We start from the raw sequence: 13,692 nt of genomic DNA, 5'->3' as shown, positions 1-13,692 counted from the left end.
GTTTACAACCACTTTAAATTTGAACTCCAGGCAGATGTTTAAGGTACAAATGAATGCATCTGTTATCATAAACGCACATTATTTGTGACATGCATGCACTGTAAATACCTTGGTATAAGCCTCTTGCAGCCCATATACAGCTGAGTGTGTAGGTGAAAGCAGCACAAGGAGCTGGTCAGGTGTGTTGCAGTGCAAGAAGCATGCTGATAGGTGAAGAGTACAGAGAGTTGAGCTGAACAGTTTGCTACTTCCCCTTTCACTGTCCAGTCACAGGATGGGGTAGAAGAGGAGATATGAAAATAAGCAGGAGAAAGGGACCTGATTTTTCCTGACAGGGCTGTTCTGCATGGCAGAGCTGTATACATTTTAGGAATGTATGGATAGAAATACAAATCCTTGAGCAGGTAAATCGCTCTCCATCTGTTTCATTGGTGTATTTGGATGTTTGTCTGCAGTTTACTGGTAATGTTGCACATCTTTTAATAACAGCTGGTAGACTTGATGCCTCTATAGCAGTAAATTACCACTATGTAGATCTATATCTCCTATATATATCCTGAGCAGATGTCAGGAATATTTGTACAGATATAATTGAGAATTTATGGAACCCTATATACCACAAGGATAAGATTTCATTAAAAAATGGTATTTTATTTTTTTCTTGAGCCTGGCTGACAATGGAAAAATCAAGGTGTTCACCCTTTCCTTATTTGTGAACAGGGCCGCCATCAGAAATTATGGGGCCCCTTACACAGCTTCAGGCATGGGCCCCCTGGAGCAGAGAACCGGGGGGGGGGGGGGTGGGAGTACTGCCGTCTGAAATTGAGAACGGGGGGGAGGGGCTGCCGCGAATTGAGAACCGAGGCGGGGGGTGGCCTTTTACAAAAAAAGAAGAAATAAAGAAAAATATATATAAAAAAAGGGGGGTAGCCCTCTGGGCCCTTTAATAATAAAAAAAATGAGATAGATTATATATATATATATATAATCTATCTCATTTTTTTATTATTAAAGGGCCCAGAGGGCTACCCCCCTTTTTTTATATATATTTTTCTTTATTCTTTTTTTGTAAAAGGCCACCCCCTTCCCTGGTTCTCAATTAATATAATTATTATTATTATTTATAAAGAGAAATTACAAAAAGGGGTGTTGCCATCCGGGACCTCTGGGCCCTTTAATAAATAAAAATATATATATATAAAAAAAAATAAACATTTATAAAAAAAAGGGGGGGTTGCCATCTAGGGCCCTAGATGGCACTCTGGGCCCTTTAATAATAATAATAATAAAAAAATATATATATTAAAAAAAAAGGGGGGGTTTGCCACATGGGGCCCTGTGGACCTCCTGAGCCCTTTAATAAAAAAAAATATATATATTTATATGTATGTGTGTGTGGATGTATGTATATATGTGTGTGTGTGTGTGTATGTATATATATATATATATATATATATATTTTTAAAAAAGAAATTATCTAATTAAAATTTTTTTTTTTTTTTTATAAAAAAAAAAAGGGGGGTTTTCATCTGGGGATCTCTGGGCCCCTGGGGACCCCCATACCCCTAAAAAAAAATTGTCCCTTTAATAAAAAATAAAATAAAAATATATTATAAAAAATATTTTTTTAATAAAAAAATAAATAAAAAAAAAGGGGGGTTGGCATCCGGGGGCCTGGGGACCTCCAGACCTCTAAAACAATAAAAAAAATTGTCCCTTTTAATAATATATATATATATATATATATATATATATATATATATATATATATATATATATATATATATATATATATATTTTTTATAAAGAATAAATAAAAAAAAAGGGGAGTTGTCATACGGGCCCCTGGGGACCTCCGGACCCCTTACAGGTGTACTGCCTGTACCCCCCTGTTTGTGAAATCCTTACTACAGTCTACTGCTGGACCCCAACAGAAAATAAGCTGCCATCTAGTCCCTTTGCATGGAAGTCTAGTCATCTAGACTCTTCTATTTATTATTTAAAGTGGTTATAAAGCCTAAGCATTTTTTACCTTAATGCATTCTTTGCATCAACCACTTCCAGCTCAGACCAATTCTGGCATTCCTCTCCTACATGTAAAAATCATATTTTTTTGCTAGAAAATTACTTGGGACCCCCAAACATAATAAAATAAATATGTATACCGTATATACTCGAGTATAAGCTAGGGCTGCAACTAACTATTGTTTTCATAATCGATTAATTGGACGGTTATTGTTTCGATTAATCGGATAATAGCCTTAAAAAAAAAAAAAAAAACATAATGGGGTTAAACAAAAATAAGTACAAAAAGAGCAAATAATCGCTACTGTAAGGGGTTCATTTTTTTTTACCGTGGGACAGTGAAAGTAATATTTACAGTAGCGATTTGCTTTTTTGTACTATAAAGGGCTAATTTTAGCTTTTTTTAACCCCATTATGTTACTGGCCGATCGATTATGAAAATTGTAATCGATTAATTTCATAATCGATTAGTTGTCGATTAATCGATTAGTTGTTTCGGCCCTAGTATAAGCCGACCTGAATATAAGCCGAGGCACTTAAGTTTAGCACAAAAAGCTGGGAAAACATATTGACTCGAGTATAAGCCTAGGGTGTCCATCTGCATGCCTCACTGTGCCCATGACTAGTCTGACGTTTAACATTAGAATCTATGGAACGGGTGCCCGGGTTTGAAAGATCGGTGCTCCCCAACCGTAGGTCCCCCAGACAACAAACTTTGAACACTTGTAGAGTAAAAATGGGGCTACATATGTGCCAAGGTCCAGGGGAACTACGACCGGCCAGTACCAGGTCCCCAAAATAAGTCTATGGAAGGGGTGCCCGGCTTTGAAAAATCGGTGCTCCCTGGCTATAGGTCCCCAGGTCCCCCAGACAACAAACTTTGCACACTTGTAAAGGAAGAGTGGAGCTACATGTGTGCCAAGTTTCCAGGGAACCTACGGCTGTCCGGTACCGGTTCCCCAAAGTCCGGGCGCTAAAGGGTGACTCGAGTATAAGCCGAGAGGGGCATTTTCAGCAGCAGAGAAGCTAGAGGATAAACTGCCAATCGTTGCAATTTATGTCACACTGTATTTGCGCAGCAATTTTTAAACAGTCTTTTGGGAAAAATGCACTTTAATGAATTGTGAAAAAAAACACGTTTTACCCCAATGTTTTTGTATTGAAGAAAGTGGCCTCTAAAAACTGGCAGTAGGATTGGGAGTTGATTTTTGACTCCATATTCAAACCCGAAAAGGTCCAACTAGCTCATCTTTAGAAATACCAGCTCATATACTAAAGCTGCACGATTCTTGGAAAAATGAGAATCGCGATTCTTTTTCATAGAATGAAGATCATGATTCTCTTAATGAATTGCATCCTCTGAACATGAGATATAAAATATCTGTGCGCAGTCTCGTAAGGGACAGTGGTTGGTATTTTAAGTCCTCCTTTTAATAGCCTGTCGTCTGCAAGGTCTGGGTAGCTGACTCAGACTGTAGTAATATTCATAATATATTATAAGGGACAGTGGTTGCCGGTATTTTAAGTCCACTCCTCACATGCCCCTCTTTAATAGCCTGTCTGACTGTCATCTGCAAGGTCACATAAAAAAATTTATTAAAAAAAAAAAAAAACTACACAGGTTTTTATAGTAATTTATTAAGCAGCTCCGGGGTCATCTTCTGACTTCGGGGGTCTCTTCTCCCGCTCTCCGGTGCCTTCTCCCAGGCTCCTCCGCTATCATCTTCCAGCTCTTTTACTAGCATTGGCCCGGTCTTCTCCGTCGTCTTTTCTCTTTTTTCTTTTTCCGATGTTGACACAACGCTCGCTCCCTCTGTAATTCCTCAGTTCGCAACGATTTATATAGGCATGGGGCGTGTTCACCGGGTGATGTCACCCGGTGACCCCACACCATATGAGATCACAGTCCCATCATGATCCGGGCAGTGACATCATAAGGGGCGGGATCACCCGGTGACCACGCCCCATGCCTATATAAATCGTTGCGTACCCGGCAATACAGCTGGAGAGAGCAATGTCAACATCGGAAGAAGAGAAGAGGGAAGAAGACGATGGAGAAGACCGGGCCAACACTAGTAAAAGAGCTGGAAGAAGATAGCTGGAGACCGAAGTCGGAAGAAGACCTCCGGAGCTGACTAATAAATTACTTTAAAAACAAGTGTAGTGTTTTTTTTTTTTATTGACACTTTTTTCCCCAGGTGAATGGGTAGGGGTACAAAGTACCCCATACTCATTCACATAGGGTGGGGGGGCCGCGATATGGGGCCCCCCTTGTTATGGTTGTCAGTAAGAGGCTCTTGTCCTCAACATGAGGGCAAGGTGCTTTGGGGTGGGGGGGCCGCAGGGTGCCCCCCTTCCCCAAAGCACCCACCCCCCATGTTGAGGGCATGCAGGCTGGTATGGTTCAGCAGGGGGGGGGGGGGGCGCTTGCTCGTCCCCACCCCCTTTTCTGACCACCCCTCGTCCCCACCCCCTTTCCATGGAGAGGATCGTGCTGAAAACCCTTTCTCACCGGCAGGTACTGTAGCTTGTTAGTGTTTTTGTTTTCTTCGTTGCCATCACAACGGGCGGGCACTTCGGATGACGCCGCCAGTTGTGATGGCAACCTGAGAGGTTGAGGACGCTGAAGTGCGGTTAGAATGCGCATGCGCGAGAGAGGGACGGGATGGGACAGTGCATGATGGTTGCGGATCATCACAGTATCCAGGAAGTAAGTGCTTGTGGGCGTCACATGCCCACAAGCAAAATGGGAATGTCCGAGAACCGTTTTTAAAAGTGTCTTTCTGCTAATACTCGGGATATCGGCGGAGGATTTTAACAAAGTACGTGAACATATATATACAATATGATTGCCTCATGAAATCTATTTCTTCTAAAAATTGGTTAATGTAGTTGGAACTCCACTTTAACACAAATACGGTTTTTGAGTACTACTATCCTCCTCCATATGGCTGAGATTTTACAAAAGGCGAGGCCCTCCAGCTATGAGGAGCTTGTTTTGCTCTCCTTCTCCGTCCCCCTCCTTGCATCATTAGTTCCAGTACAGCGAGGCTACTTTTAGAACAGATGTTAATATACTCACCACAAGCATAACAAAGCTATTGTGTGACTCTTGTGAGCCGGAGGAAGTTTTATTAATGACGTTTTAATAATTAATGGACTGTATTCATTTGCTGTTTTACTAGATTGCTGTAGTGCAGCTGGCTTTAGAACTGGATCTGTCCTGTCAGGTTGTTTTAATCGTCAAGTGCTGCATACAATTCAGGTGACGCCAACCGATATCCTTATTCTTCAAATCTAATCCATACACAGCCACTACTTAACCACTTAACCCCCGGACCATATTGCTGCCCAAAGACCAGAGCACTTTTTGCGATTCGGGACTGCGTCGCTTTAACTGACAATTGCGCGGTCGTGCGACGTGGCTCCCAAACAAAATTGGCGTCCTTTTTTTCCCCACAAATAGAGCTTTCTTTTGGTGGTATTTGATCACCTCTGCGGTTTTAATTTTTTGCGCTATAAACAAAAATAGAGCTACAATTTTGAAAAAAATTAATATTTTGTACTTTTTGCTGTAATAAATATCCCTCAAAAATATATAAAAAAACTATTTTTTTTTCCTCAGTTTAGGCCGATACGTATTTTTCTACATATTTTTCGTAAAAAAAAATCACAATAAGCGTTTATTGATAGCGTTTACAAAATAGGGGGTATTTTTATGGCATTTTTTTTAATAATTTTTTTTTTTACTAGTAATGGCAGTGATCAGCGATTTTTTTTTTTTTTTTCGGTACTGCGACATTATGGTGGACACTTCGGACACGTTTGACACATTTTTGGGACCATTGGCATTTTTATAGCGATCAGTGCTATAAAAATGCATTGGATTACTAGAAAAAATGCCACTCGCAGTGAAGAGGTTAACACTATGGGGGCGGGGAAGGGGTTAAATATGTTCCCTGGGTGTGTTCTAACTGTGCGGGGGGTGGCCTCACTAGGGGAAAACACTGAAACTCTGTTCATACATTGTATGAACAGAGGATCAGCGTTTCTCCCCCTGACAGGACCGGGAGCTGTGTTTACACACACAGCTCCCGGTCCCCGCTCTGTAACAAGCAATCGCGGGTGCCCGGCGGCGATCGCGCCAGGCACGGGACTCGGGGGCCCGCGCCCCTAGTAGCCTGCGAGAGAGCCGACGTAGAGCTACGGGCTCTCGCGCAGGGGAGCCAACCTGCCGCCGTAAAACAGCGGCAGGTCGGCAAGTAGTTAATAGCCCTGGAATTTTCATTAAATTGTACTGTTTTTCTGCCTCTTTGTAACCTTCTGCATGAACCTCTGCAATTTGGTGCATTTGGAACAAGCAATAGGTTGCTCTATGCCCACTACAAAGTCCACCGAAGGAGCGAGCAAGAGAAGGGTGGCTACATTCCTGCATACAGTGGGACCATGGAAAATGGATGTATCCACCCTTCAGTAAGTAAGTTGCATCATATCACAAGAAATTTGGAAAAGGCTGCAAGCAAAAGAAGGTACTTTTTTTAGTTGGTAATGGTTTTGCACAGAGCAGCCCTGATCCTCTTCTTTTTGGGTACCCAACTGGTGGTCCTGGCTCCCCCCCCCCCCCTACTAAGTGCCCCAATAGCAAGCTATGGGGGCACTTAAGCAGGCTCGCTCCTGGGCCACGCTCCTGTGAATAGACTTTGTCCATTCACACATTGCTGCTGTGAGTGAGCCAATGAGGAGAGAGAGTCTTGCACATTTCTGGATCGAGCGGGAGGGGGGGGGGGTTTGCTGCACCCAGAAGGTTTTTTACTGTAATGCATAGAATGCTTTAAGGTAGGAAACCTTCTGCCTTTAGAACCAGTTTAAGAATGAGTTACATACTTGAATAGATTATTATTATTATTTTTTTTTTTATTTCTATTTTTTTATGCCAGCGTTTGGTGTCACTTTAACCAACAACATTTGAGAGGTCATAATCATCTTACCTTTTCTTAGCATGGTGGCCAATGCAACCAATGGGTTCTTGCATCTTCTCTTATTAGAACTGTTTTCTATAAATTATTGTTGTGTTGGAAGACTGAAAACTACTATCGGAAGCTTGTCAGGTGGCAGTATTTTATTGTAATCCATTCAGCAATTATAAGAGATTGAAATATTGTGGAGGCAGCATGGACTCTCATGGTACGATATGAACTTCCAAAAGTCATTTTACAAAAAATATTAATTTATTATAGAAAAATATACATAATAAAAAAGCCTTAAATGAGTAGATACTAGACACTGAATGCTGCTATAGGTGGAGCATCCACTTCTCCGACATAAATCGGAAAAAATGTGATGTATATGGTGGTTCCGCATTGTTATACATGGAAACTAGTCTTCCAATTGCACACTCTACATGTTTTGGAGTTACCCCCTTCTTCAGGATTAGGTCAGAAAATTATCTGCAAAAAAGCATATAAATCAGATATACAATGTTGGCATCGATTATGATTAGCAGACGAGCTCACTGGAGTATGGTAGAACATTGAGCTCAATTTTTTTAACGAAGGTGGGTTGTGCCACCCAAACCTCAGCTTTAACCTACCTATGCAGACCAGCTCGCTTGACCACAAAGTCTGGTGTGATAACCACTGTTGCAGGCAGGGCCGGACCATGGCCTCAGGTGAGGAGGATTCCAGGTCTAGCACAAAGCTTCTCATAAATTATGTTGCTGGCTGGCTGTGAAATGAAAGGTTTCAGATTGCGGCACTGCCTGTCAGTGCTTACCGTATTAGTCCTTGTTGCTTGTGCTGGGTACTTGTCGTTCCCCTGCGATAGATCTATATACCTAAAACCAAACTGGTAGCAGAAGAGGTTGACTGTCTTAGGCCCCTTTCACACGGGGCGGATCGCTCCGTTGACCCCCGCTGAGTCTTTTCTCCACTCTCCCCTATGGGGGAATCGGATGAACACGGACCGTCTGTCCGTGTTCACCCAATCCGCCAGAAAAGTAGGTTTTTCCTCCGTCACACTTTGGCGGATTGGAGCGGGTCGGATGTCAGCGGGCATGTCACCGCTGACTTCCGCGGCTCCATAGAGGAGCACGGAGCACCCATTCAGGTCCGCCTAAAAAAACTGGCAGGCGGACCTGAACGGGCCTCCCGTGTGAAAGAGCCCTTACTCTTTTTTTTTTTTTTTAGTTTTCAGTTCTAGATCTACTAACACGCTGAGGGCAAACGGTCTCTTTCAGCATTTTTGACCCCAGTTTTTGAAGCGCCTGCCCCAACTTGTGACTGGACAGTGAAAAGAGCAGCAGCACAGTGATAAGCTGACCCTCTGTCACTCTTCTTTTTTCTACCAGCATGCTTCTTGCTGCGCACAAACTAATTGGCTCGTTATGATGCTTTTTCACACTGTAGCCCTGCTGGATCAGGACTGCAAGATGGTGCTACTTGCATTCAACCACTTACACTTCTTGCATTTAAAAAAATAAACTTGTAGGCTGGTTTCACACTGATGCAAATTGGATGTGGGTTTCCCCGCATTCCAATTCTCATGACAGAAGAGTGTGGCCGGCTCTCAATCGAGCCGCTGCACGCAGCTCCGGGACAGCCACTGTACACACTGAAAAAGGGTTCTGTGCTTTTTCTGATCCGTTTCAGGTGCGAATTCAGCCTAAAACTCTGACCCGATTTGCACCTGAAACTGAGAACAGGGACGCAAAACACCCCCTGCTGTGAGCCACGGCTAGTGTGAACCCAGCCGTATTAATGATTACAGAGCTGCATTTATGTATGTCTTCTAAATCTGTCTAGAGTTCAACTCTAAAGTAGCTGATTGCAACAGCAAGGGTGTGGCAAAGGGTGAAACTACAGAGTCATGTCTGAAAGCCATATATAAGATGTCAGCAGGTCACTTTCTGTTTGTGTTAAACGTTAGGTGAATTTTTGTAATGTATCTGTTTGGAATTTGATCCAATGGCATCCATTTAACTTTTGTGGAGTCCCTGGGCATCCTGGCTTGTCCACTTGCCACACTTTCTCTCTATCTATCTATCTATCTATCTATCTATCTATCTATCTATCTATCTATCTATCTATCTATATCTATATCTATATATATATATATATATATATATATATATATATATATATATATATATATATATATATATATATATATATATATATATATATATATATATATTATAATTTTTTTTTTTAATTTTTACATTACACACACACCCCGTGCCTTGCGAAAGTATTCGGCCCCCTTGAACTTTGCAACCTTTTGCCACATTTCAGGCTTCAACCATAAAGATATAAAACTGGTATTTTTTTTTTTTTTGGAAGAATCAACATTAAGTGGGACACAATCATGAAGTGGAACGAAATTTATTGGATATTTTAAACTTTTTTAACAAATAAAAAACTGAAATTGGGCGTGCAAAATTATTCAGCCCCCTTAAGTTAATACTTTGTAGCGCCACCTTTTGCTGCGATTACAGCTGTAAGTCGCTTGGGGTATGTCTCTATCAGTTTTTCACATCGAGAGATGGAAATTTTTGTCCATTCCTCCTTGCAAAACAGCTCAAGCTCAGTGAGGTTGGATGGAGAGCGTTTGTGAACAGCAGTTTTCAGTTCTTTCCACAGATTCTCGATTGGATTCAGGTCTGGACTTTGACTTGGCCATCCTAACACCTGGATATGTTTATTCGTGAACCATTCCATTGTAGATTTTGCTTTATGTAAGTAACAAACATGTTATACTTACCTGCTCTTACCTAGTTTTGCACAGAGCAGCCCTGATTCTCCTCATCTCGGGTCCCCAGCTGGCACCCCTGGTTCCTCAACTTCCCTGCTGAGTGCCCCCATAACAAGCCGCTTACTATGGGGGCACTTGTCCATAGACACACAGAGTGCGGTTCATCCCTTAACCCCCCCCCCTCAGCCACTGGCTGTGATTGACAGCAGAGGGAGCCAATGGCTTCTGCTGCTCTCTCTAAGCCTATGAGGATGGAGAGATCCCCTGCTGTCATGCACAGCACTGAATCGAGATTGGGCTAAGGTACGTATAAGGGAACGCCACATGCAGAAGGTTTTGTACTCTAATGCAGAGAATGCATTAAGGTAAACGTTTTTGTGCCTTTGGAACCACTTTAAATCACGTGGAGATCCTGGTGGTTATGCATCTTCCTCTTGATACAATTCTCAGTTGTCAGACTACATTGCTGGCATGCATGGTGTGGGTATGTTTTCATTGATTCACAAAATAGAAACTTCAGAGACTGAGATACCTAGGGAATTGGCAATTTGTAAAAGAAGATGCCATGGCAGCATCTGTATGTCTATCAGGACAGGATCACATAAAGTTGTAATTCTGTATTTTTGTTCTCTGTTGATTGCTTTCTGTTTTATTTCCCCGCAGATTGAAAACCTGCCCCCAGAGCTGTTCCAGTGCAAGAAGCTACGTACCCTCAACTTGGGGAGCAATGCCCTGCAATCTCTGCCTTCTAGAGTGGGCGAGCTCACCAACCTGACCCAGATGGAACTGCGTGGCAACAGACTGGAGTGTTTACCCGTCGAGTTAGGAGAGTGCCACCTCCTGAAACGGAGCGGACTTGTGGTGGAAGAGGACATATTTAATACTCTGCCATCGGAAGTTAAAGAGAAATTAACAAGAGCAGACAAGGAACAAGTCTGAGGGAGACTTTAGACACAACAAGGAAGTCCAGAAAAGGTCCCATGTCATTGCCAGTCACTGACCTAACAATTAACATGAGCAGAAACTACACAGCCTCTCGAAAAGGGCTCCAACTTTAACTCCTTCTCAGATTTGTACACCAAGATGTTATGATATGTTGCTGCAGCGAGCAAAACAATCTGAATAATGTTATCTTTGTTCCTGCCTGTATTTAATATCATTGCATAGCCTGTCATCCTGGTTATACTAGAGGCAGAGGAAGCCCCTTCCTTTCCTGTTTGTGTACAAACTTCCATTGCTGGGATCAAGTCTTCAATCTCACCCTAAAGCATGCATGTAATTGGCCAGCAAATGCTGTGAAGGAAAGGGGTAGGGGGTGTGTTTTTGATTTTTGACATTTGTTTTTGGAAGTGTCTCATTTAAGGCACGCTCCTGTCCTGTGCTCCTCCATACAATTTACCAGTTATTATTTAGAATCTTACAACATCACTGTGATGTCAATCTTTTCCACAACCTTGCCTTTACAGCTGTCATATGCAAAATAAGTGTGGCTTAGCTGGTCGAGGTGGGCAAGGCTGAGTACAGGAGATAGAGCCTAAAGGGGAACTCCAGTTAAAATAGTTTTAGGTTTAAAATGGAGAAGGTAAACTCAAATGGGCGGACGGAGTACAATATTTATTTTAGGGGCCACCTTATGTCTGCTGAGGGGCACACAACTTAAAGCCCAACTCCGGGAAGAAACAAAAAGGAATTCCTCGCAGTTGGGCTGCAATGATTAATAGCTTGTTTTTTGGGTTTTTGGAATAAAAGTATTTATGCCACAAAACAAAAAAAGTCAAAAGAACAAGTAACATAATGGTGTTACAAGATTACATTGTAACAGGCCAAATTCCAATATGAAAATTTGGTTGTCTATAAAACTTAAGTTGTAATACATAGTCAACAAAGGCCAGAAAATCTGTGAGCCAAGAAGTTGGCGAGTGATGGCACTATGATAAGTTCAGGAGGCTTTAAATAGCTAGTTTTGTCCAGGCAAGAGGAGAAACAGTTTTCCTTACTTGATCCTCTGGCTTCCCCAGCAGACAGTTCTCCCCCCATTATCTGGCGATGGACTATCCCTCAGCGCCCTTACGTTCAGAGCAGTGCTAAGGACCCCGCTTCGGTCTTGATGACATCAGGCCCCTAAAGTGCTAGACTGTAGACGAGTGCAGACGCTGTGAGAATACTTGGCACAGCCCAACGGGATCTATATATTTTTTTTTTTTTTTATTTGCTCAAAGTTTAGGCTTCTAATTCAGAAAAAGATTATAATGCTTTGGTAATTAACATTCTAGTAATCGCATAGAAAGGGACCATAAAATATTTTAAGAGCCTTAATGCACTGGAGCACAGCTGACTCCAAAAGACCATTTAAAGCATAAAACCAGCTAGGGGCTACAACAAAGGTGTAAGAAGAGAGTCCTATATAGCTCATAGAACACCAGTTTGATATGTCTGGTTTAGAATCTCTGGCGGATGCATGCTATATTGCCTATGTCCCCTCGTTTAGAAGCCGTAAGAAAAGGGAAGCCGCTTGATAGGTTACAAAAGCAGCAGTACATACCTGACAGAGGCCCAATCACTTCCCCTCTCTACCAGCAATAAGGTGTTTCGTCTCTGTCCCTACTAAGAACATTTTCCTTACTTCCTGTGGCTTGAAGCTGAGACAGGAAATGAGGGGATGATCTCCCCAGTGGGGGCACAGACCGCAGTACACCTCTCCAAAGTTCTTACTCTTCTTCTCACTGTCCAAAATGTAAATTTTGGCTGGAAATTCATTGCAACATTGTCCCCCCCATAAAAGAAAAAGTGCAGTGCATTTCCCTACTGCCACCTTTTCAGCATGTTCCTCAGCGTTCGAGGTGGACTCCAAGGTTCCTCTTTTCCTCATGGTGCTTTTTTGATAATTGCTATTTATTTACTCGATTGACACTAATTAATTAACTTATTTTATTTTTTTATTATTTGGCCTTGCATTCTGAGTAATACAAACCTTTATAGCTTTATTTAACCTGTACCTGCATCTCCTGTTTTGCCATTCACTAATTCCATGCAAAGTGGATCACTGTGCCAAAGTGTAGGAAGAATATACCAAGTGTGCCCTCTGCGCTACCGTTGCCAGGGTAACCTTGGTGAGGTTCAGTCACATTGGAGTTGCCTTTTTCCATTATAAAAAATCCTAAATCGCAATCTCATTATAAAAATAGCTTTCTCTTTTCTTTTTTTTTCATTGAAATAGTAAAACTTTTCATTGGCACAACCATTAAGCCTCGCTTGTGAAATTGGTGTACAGGACTTTTACTATAATGTGTCTGGAGCCGCAGCCTCCTACATTGTGACTCAGGACTTGGCCTGTTCTGCTCAACCACACTCTTCCTTTGGGAGTGGCTCATCAATATCAGGACTGGAACACTTAGCATGTTTAGTAATGTGTTTTTTTTTATCTCCCCTCTGTCCTGCACCAGATAAAGAGGGAAGGAAATCGAGATATGGATGCTTTTGTTCCAAAATACCAGAAAAGATATTTTTTATATATATATATATATATATATATATATATATATATATATATATATATATATATATATATATATATATATTCTCCCGGAAAATGAAATTGGAAATGTCACTAAGCCATTTTAGTATCTCCTTAGCTATCCATGTTAAATGAAACCTGTATTAAGATTAATGTATAGTTTTTCATGGCTGAACTCTCAATTTGCTTTGTAGGTGTGAAAGAGGGCGCTAGGGACTGGTGGACTCACTGATGAAGATACCCTCACACGAAAAAGGGGGGCCTCTCAGTAGGTCTGATATATTAACTATATTAAACACTCCTGTGACAAAAAGAATATAAAAACACAATACGATAGATAACTATATAAAGACAATAGAGTGCTAAATATTGTGAATTAAATGCTGAAAAAATATAAAAAAAAT

General features: G+C 41.6%; 1 protein-coding gene across 1 annotated transcript in view; it reads left to right on the top strand.

Annotated features, from left to right (window-relative positions):
* Positions 1-13,238, top strand: part of LRRC8A (leucine rich repeat containing 8 VRAC subunit A) — a 44,197-nt gene extending 30,959 nt beyond the window's left edge. Inside the window, exon 4 of the mRNA XM_040324713.1 lies at positions 10,438-13,238. Coding sequence (XP_040180647.1) covers positions 10,438-10,713 — 276 coding nt within the window. The 3' untranslated portion in view covers positions 10,714-13,238. The remainder of the gene's footprint in view (positions 1-10,437) is intronic.
* Positions 13,239-13,692: the final 454 nt, after the last annotated feature.

Source organism: Rana temporaria, chromosome 9, assembly GCF_905171775.1.
Source record: "Rana temporaria chromosome 9, aRanTem1.1, whole genome shotgun sequence".
NCBI classification, from domain to species: Eukaryota; Metazoa; Chordata; class Amphibia; order Anura; family Ranidae; genus Rana; species Rana temporaria.
Note: the sequence above shows the minus strand (reverse complement) of the source record. Positions and strands in the feature narration are given on the sequence as shown.